The sequence below is a fragment of the Geospiza fortis genome, unplaced genomic scaffold, assembly GCF_000277835.1.
Source record: "Geospiza fortis unplaced genomic scaffold, GeoFor_1.0 scaffold138, whole genome shotgun sequence".
Classification (NCBI taxonomy): domain Eukaryota; kingdom Metazoa; phylum Chordata; class Aves; order Passeriformes; family Thraupidae; genus Geospiza; species Geospiza fortis.
The window spans coordinates 12,338,530-12,346,671 of record NW_005054307.1 but is presented as its reverse complement, the minus strand read 5'-3'; the positions used below and the strand labels follow the sequence as shown (position 1 = coordinate 12,346,671).

General features: G+C 36.9%; 1 protein-coding gene across 1 annotated transcript in view; it reads left to right on the top strand.

The window, feature by feature from the left end:
• The window catches only part of PIP4K2A (phosphatidylinositol-5-phosphate 4-kinase type 2 alpha), a 102,529-nt gene that overhangs the window by 67,969 nt on the left and 26,418 nt on the right, over positions 1–8,142 (top strand). Inside the window, exon 4 of the mRNA XM_005418612.3 lies at positions 1,426–1,578. Coding sequence (XP_005418669.2) covers positions 1,426–1,578 — 153 coding nt within the window. The remainder of the gene's footprint in view (positions 1–1,425; positions 1,579–8,142) is intronic.

Here is an 8,142-nt window from a genome sequence, read left to right as displayed (position 1 = left end):
GAATGTAAACAGATTTACCAATGGTTAAAACCTCCAAATAAAATATAAGTCCTACAAAAACAAGGTTGTATGGGTTTTGGTAGCTGAATGTGGTAGATGGAGTGTATTGGTAATTACTCTCTCAGAGCATCATTGTTCTTCTAGTGCAAATCTGTTTTGTGACTTAGTTCATGGTCGCAACAGGAACCACACAAACATTCATTCTGTAACTTGGAGCTGAACTTTTGCTGTTTAGGAATCCGCAATGTTTGCATTTATATATAACATTTTATTTAAATTATCTTTGAAAGTAAAATGGCTTTTCACCTAGCAGGGAGAACATTATGCTATGTGAATGTGGAAAGAAGGGAGGTATATTTCAATTTAACAAGAGCTGTTTGTGCAGCATGGTACACTGAGGAAGCATAGCAGGAGCTGGGGTTTTCTGCTACAAGTAGGGATAACCCAGATGGTTACTGCAAGTTTGTTTCATAAACATAGAAGCGTTCAGTAGTAGTCATTAACTTGTTTAATCTTTTCAGAGTATGTTCATATTTATGGAAATACACAAGGGGTCCAAAGCATCGTTGTTTTCTCGTGGCTGTGTTGCTGCTGTTACTACTTTTTTTTTTTAGTGCAATTCAAGTATATAACAATTGGCATATTTTCTTATTAGTAAAGAAAGATGTTTCCAGGCAAAAAGTTGTTGTTATACTTAGTCTGATTTTTGGGGGGGTTGTTTTTATAAGTATTAAAAAAATCTAACCTAGATACTACTTATTCTCTGAAAAAAGCAGAGGGCTTGTCTTTCTTCTGTTGAAGCACCAGTAATTTTAAACTTCACTCTAAAAACAATCCTTAATCTCTCTTCTAAATGCTGTACAGTCATTAACTAATTTTCTCCTCTTGAGACAGTATGGAGGTATTGTGCAATGTTATTTGCCTAACTCTAGATATTAAATCATTGGAATAGCTCTGGTACTAGAACTCAGAAATGTAACTGTGATCTTGGTTATGTACCAGAGCACACTGGCTCAGGAGCAAATCCTGCTAATGTTAAGTGAAACTATAACTATGGATGAATTGTCTCTTTTTAATTATTGTGGTGTAATGCAATGTTCTTTCTGGATTTTTAATTACTGCATGTTTTCTTCCCCAAAGCTGATAACGTGTACCAATGTCCAATAAATTCTTATTAAATGTTGAGGATGGGTTTTGAACCACTGATGAGCAATACCATCCTCCTCAAGCATGCTTCTCAGAATATTTTTGAAGTGTTTTCTCGAGATAATGTAGTCTGTGAATACATGCTTTTCAGAATTCAGCTTGGTGCAGGTGTATTGAAAAACATTTTAAAATAAGTATAAATTGTTTATATGTGCTCTAAATGAAAGTTACATACTTCTGTCTGACTTGATGCTTTTTTTGTTTTAAATCAATTGACAGAATTCATTGACAAGAAGTGCACCCCTTGCCAATGATTCCCAAGCACGCAGTGGTGCCCGCTTTCATACATCTTACGACAAAAGATATATCATCAAAACTATAACAAGTGAAGATGTAGCAGAAATGCACAACATACTCAAGAAGTACCATCAGGTAATAAATGAACTCTACCAAGGTGTGGGATGTCTTCTTAAATATTAGAATGGCAATCTTTTTTAGAGGCTTAAAAGTTTTAAATTAATAATTATGGAGAAAGTCACTTCAGACTTCTTCCCTTTTGCATCAGCAATTTACTGTATGTCTGTAATTCACAAGGATGGACTTTTCTAAATACCTGCATTAACATTTCATAAAAAAGAAATGTCTACATTATAGAGGTAACTTGGAGGCTGTAAGGTCCTTTGCCTTACTAAAAAGGTGGTCTTTCTTTTGGCTGGTGGACTCCCAGGCTTGAAGGGATTTTATTCAACAGATTTCAAAGATTAATGTTGTATTATATAAGAAATTAAAAATTGGATATGATTAATGTAAAAGTCCTACTATTAAAAAAATTGGTTTTGATAATGAGAATTTTCATACACAACTGTAAAGCTAAAAGTGAGCAGCAGAGATCCCTCCAATCAGCCCTGATAGCTGCCATACTGTACTGGTGCATAGTCTGTGTGGCTGGCACAGAGGAGAGCAGCACCTGGGAATTACAAAAGGCTTTAATAAAATCAGTGCTAGTTTTCTTAGCCCTACATCTGTTTGAATAAGTTCTAAAGCTACAGAAGTCAGGCAAAAGCCTCTAAAAAAATCACCTAAAATATGCTATGCAATAGGAAAGGGGTTTTGTCCCTCTTTCCATCTTCCCTCTCCTTTCTGTGGGTTGGAACTCCAGGTAAAGACTTAAGGACATTTGGGGTTGGGCTTCTTTACTGTTGTTTAGGTTCTTTATTTTTTGTTGTGCAATGCTCTTGTTTGTAGTAGGTTTTTTTTAATACATTACTTTTGTAAAACCAGTTTTAACTTCTGAGGTGGGAAGCCAAAGCATTCTTTCAGGATACTTGGAACTGATTGCCAGCCATCTTTGTAAATCTCAAAGAGAGACCTCTGAAGGCCTTCCAAGTCCAGAGTAACTTGGGAAGCCTTCAGGATGTTAGATGTGAACTCTTTCCTCTCTTCCTGTGACGTTCCTCTGTTTAAACAACATGTAGGACCATCGTGTGTTTGTTTTAATATGAATAAATATTACTATCAGAAATTTTCTTAACTCCTAATGACAGTTTAAAAAAAATTATAAAACTAATTTAAATCTAATTGTATTTTGGGGGTTATTTTTATGAGTTTTCCAAGTTACTATTTTAGTTTTGATGTGAAAGGGTTTGATCTGTGAAACTGTACAGCAGAATTAAAGTTTTAGTCTGTTTCACATTTGGCATTAGAAGCTAGTATTAATGATACAGATTTTGTGAGTTAATCCAGCTGAAAAGTCATTTTGCTTTTCCAAACAGTAATTTTGCTTTTCGAGAGTATCAATGAAGACAGTGCTAACATTAATGAATTTAACAATTTGGAATCTGTTTCATTAATGCTTTCCAACATCAGGGTTCATATTAGGCTAGGTTACAAGGAATAATGATCTGAAATTTATCTCTACCAGGCACCTAATTTCACTTTATACTAGTAAATCTTTCATATAAAATAGTTCTCTCTGATGCCTCCAAGAGATTCATAAAGATACAACTTGTATTTCTTTTTGTCTCAGAACTTGAAAACACTGTACAAAACTAAATACAGAAGCACTCAAGTAGAAAGTAAATTAAAGACAGTTTAATAATTGGATTTTTTTAATTTAAATAAATTCATTTCAGTATCTTCAGCAATGTACTGAACAAGATCTAAATTAAATGCACAGCTCTAATGACAGCTGTCACTGTGTCCTCTGTGCTGCTGCTGGAAGTTGAATGCTTGGGATCAGTAGTTACAGCAGCTTGTCCTCCCATTTCTCTAGATGTTTTTCAGGCATGCAAAGGTTATCTTCACTTGCTTTTCAAAGTCTAGCAAATCCATTGTCCTCGTGGAAAGGTGTTATTATTCCCTTGACCAAGTTGTCCCACACAGATTGGCCTTCTGCTAGCAAGCAGTGCTATCAATGCCAGATACCACCCACTGGCACTTGAGCTCATTAGTGGTGCCTGTTGTGGTTTTCATTTGGGCCAGATTATTGTCTCCCAAACAATTCTGGGCAAGAATAAAAGGTGTTAATTAAGATGAGTTAATATTCCTACTCAGGATTTTGAATGTAAGCATCCTTTTTTTTTAGAGGGGTGGTTAATAACTTTGATGTGAGTTATTCCATTCCAGCTGGAACTGATGCCTGAGGACACTCCAAGACCTGTCTGTTTCACTGGTGTGGATGTAACTTTATGCTTCTGTAGGATGGCACCATTGCAGTAGCATAAGACTTTTCAGATGCTGTCCTGGTACTCTTGTAGAAATCTCTGTCAATAAAACAAGTTCTCATGAGTTCAGTTTTATTTTGGCATACTCTCTTCTGCCAATACAGGAATTGTCAAGTTCCCTCTATTGATTTTCATACCTTACTGTCCAATATCTTTCTTGATTGTTAATAATTGTACAGTAGAGTGCCAAATATGGGATTTTTAGGGAGAAGTCTGCTAGTTAGCTTTTCTCCAGTTTCAGTTCTCTGATTGTCAGCAGCACTCCCCATATATGTGAAAATTCCTGGCTGAGCTGTGTTCCAGAGCCCGAGTGGGATTGGGAATGGTTTGGAGCTTCTAGTGGCATGCCCCTGCAGCAAACCCTGTGCCAGTCTGCCCTGAGAGCAGAGCTGTATTTGAAAGATTCAGCCTCCTGAGAAAGGGAGTGTGCATACCCTGTTAGGTAGTACAGGGATCATCCTGGAAAGGACAGCCTTTTTCAGGTGCATGAAGTCCAGAGAAGTGGTTTGTGTGAATTTTAGGCTTTTTCTCCCTTGTTCCCCCAAAGGAGCTGAAGTTAGATTATTTGTCCATTAAGAACTGTGTCTTGTAAACCCTTATCTTGCACCCTCTTTCAAGTGCCCAAGAAGGCAGTAATTGTCTTCTGTTTCTTCTGACATAAGGATGAGTGAAATGATGCCATTTATGACAGACTATCTCTTTCAGGTTTTGTTTTCTCTCCTCTGCAAATTCATTCCAGGTTCCTTTCCCTGTTTGAAACTCTGAATGAGTTTCATTTAAACCATAATATTTACTCACCTGTTTCCTTATTAGGGCTAATAGCGCAGGGCTGATAGAATCATTCTAGACCTTGAAAGCACCTCTGTCTTTGCTTAGGGACCAATCAAGCCTTGTCAAATATTTTCCATGACTGCTTGAACTGCTTGACAATAAATACCAGAGGAGACATCTATCTTGAAATGAAGAATGCTTGAGAGGGAGCCCTCAAAATGCAGAAGTGTGAGACTCCGTGTGTCCTTCATTCACCGAAACAGTTTTGATCTTGGCATTTGCAAAAAAAGCTGTTGTTTTCCTTGCACCTTTTTGAACTACAGAGCTACCAATGAGGCATCTGGGAGTTTGTGTGGTTGGCAGAGAAATATAGCACAGCAGCTTTTCCCATGAACCTCCAAAATCTAATTCAAGGTATCAGTTACTTTTTTGGAAAGTCACCAACGGGTTAGATACAGACATGTACACTGCCATTGGCAGACAGAAATGAAGGTTATTTTGTCAGTGACTGGACATCATAGAAATGTATAGTTCACAAGCCCATGCAGTTCTGTTAGTCCTTCCTCTCCATCTGTCTGAAGGTGTAATAACCTGTCTGTTCTTTGGAGCTTGGAGGAACTGAGGTTCTAATTACACAGTCTGTATATGTAGCAGTTTACAAAAGGAGCAGGAATAGGTCATAGCTTGTAGATGCTTTTAAGCTTAAAAATCCCAAATCTAGAGTGGTGTTTTTAAATCGTCAAAGATGATCTGATCAAAGATAAGTTCCAAGCCCAGGGCTACATGCTAGAAATGTGTAAATAACTGAAAGTGAACTGGGCTTGAAGGAGTGTTAGGAGAAGTTATAGAAACAGCATATATGTGTATATATAGTGATTCCAACTTAAAATTGTTGAATTGTAAATAATCTTGACAATTATAAATTATACTTGTTATTCAAAATCATGAGTTTTCAAAAATTGTGGGCTTCCAAAATCATTTACCCTATGATGCCTTTCTTTAAGTGGCAGTCAGGCCCACAACGTCAGACAGATGGTGAACACTTCAGTCTAAACACTGACACATTCTGTCAACTCATCAGATGAGTCTGACACTTTTAGTATTGAGTAGAAACACTAGAGATAATTATTTTCTTTTCCAAAGTTAAAAAAAAGAAACAACAAAACACTGAACAAAACAAACCATTAAGCAAACAGGAGGAATTATACTTTTAACTATGTTTAAAGCAGCAGAATATCCTGTGTTTTATGACAAGACTATTAAAGACCATCATGCATGGATCAGCCTTCTATCTATGTTTGAAAGACAAAACAGCCTAGAGCTCAGTTTTGAAGTGTTAGGGTAAATACAAATATATGGCCTGCTGGGTTCTTATGCTGTGACCAGCCATTCTAGCCAGTTTCTAACTACTGTCATAATTTTTGGTACATGGTTTGAAATACTGTTTTTAGTCACATTTATTGATAATTTGCAATCAGTTTGGACTGCTTGTATTATTGGTATATTGTCAGTTATGACTAGAACTCCTCTCACCACTCTTCAGTGTTACTCAGCTGAATGTCATTTACTTATCAAATGCAGTAGAACCATTGATATGCTCAAATGGGTCAGACTTTCAAGTAATAGGAAAACTACTGCTGTATGGGCTCATAGATGTAGTTGGGACATTTAAAATTGTGCAAGTTAATAAAGCATGTTTATATTAAATAGTATTTGAGAGCAAAATCAAATATTCATTGGAAATACCTCCAAATCTAGTGCAATCATGTTTTAAACCTTGCCTCCTGACCCCAAGGACATGGACCAGAAAAATGGATTTAAAACCTACTGCTACCTTTGGCATTGTTAAGGAGGAGTTCAGCATAGTCGTCTGTGATAAGTGTGCTGTCAGAATTTCACCCTGTGTTTAAGGAATGGGTAATACCCTCCTTCCTCCTAAAGGAAAACTTTCTATTTCATCATATATTCAAGTTATGTTTATATATATAATTTTTGGTATATTGTCCTGTGCAAAAAGTTTATGAATTTATATAAAATATGTATTGTAGATATTACTGTATTTGTAGATATTTTCTAAAGTACAAATGTTATTTTCAAGGGCAGAAATCAGTAACAGTTGAGTAAAATTCTGAAGGCAGATTTTATAGTATCTGAAATGTCAGAATCAAGACATTCTGCCCTTTCCAGTGACATTAACTTGCTTTAAATCTTAAATTGGTGTAAAAGAGGAGTCCTTTGCTCTTTGAGAACAGATGATGGGCAGGTTAGAAATTTCTAAAAATAAAATAAAGCAATTTTAGTGTCTCTTTTAAACCCTTTCTTTCTTTTTCATTAAAATTACTTCAGAAGGGATAACTTCTCATTGCTTACACCCAAGTAACTTTAGTAAAGAAAAGAGAAGCCATCTCAAAGCAGGTGAACAGGAGAGAGTTGTTAGCATACAAACCTTCCAGCATAAAGCTCCTAAAAGGGACCTGAGTGCTGGTCCCTTTCAGGTTTTCTGTAGGCAGCTGTCCCTGCTGAAGGCACAGTTCTCTTCCCTGCACAGGTAATTGTATGCAGAACTGACACCTATTGCACTGCCTGTTTGTCTCCCTGGCAACCAGCAGAAATAGTGGATAGTGGGGAAGGAGAGGGACTGCCCATTTAGCAGACACAGCAAACAGTGCAGCCATGGGGAAGTGAATGGGAAGAAAGGAAAGAATAGATTGAGCAAAAAAAAGAGGAAATGACAGACATTAACAGATAGAAATAAAAGGCAGAACAAAAGCAGGAAAATACTACCTTAGCTGCTGGACAGGAAAAAATATGAAAGAAAGTAGAAAGCAAATTTAAGGGAGGAAAATGTAGGCAATAAGGTGAAAATGGAAGAAATTGCGCCAGTAACAGTGTTCAGGGCTACACAGGAATCAAGGAACAGCAGCAGATTTTTGTGTGGAATGTAGGAGAAAAATTAAAATCATAAATAGATAAATATTGAAATAGAGAAACATTATAGTAGGTTAAAAACAATTTTGTCAAAAAATTGATGACAACATAGATTGGAGAATAACCCAGAAAAGAAAGTGGGGACTGGGTGCCTAGGAATTTGCACTGGTGTAGATGGGCTTGTCAAGCTGGTAGGGTGCTGAATCAGAGCTACATGAAAGTTTTGTCATCCTCCCTCCACATCAGTACCTGTACAGGTTATCAGTGGCTTCCACCCAACCCCCAGCTCTGCTTTTGGTGTGAGTTTCATTCATATATGTCACAAAACTGGAAAAAGGTAAAAAGGCAAAGCACTGTAATGTTATTTAAACACAAACATGAATGAAGAAAGATGTAATGGTGTCCTTGACTCTCTATGTCCTCACATGGTGAGAGGTGAAGATTTCTGGGAGGTTTGCAAAGAAATGCAGTGAAAAAAACCTTTCAGCAGTTCTGTGTCAGAATCTAGAGGCAGCAACAGAACACAGCTTCTGCCCTGTGCTAAGATAACTGACTTAGAGCAGCTTTGATCTGA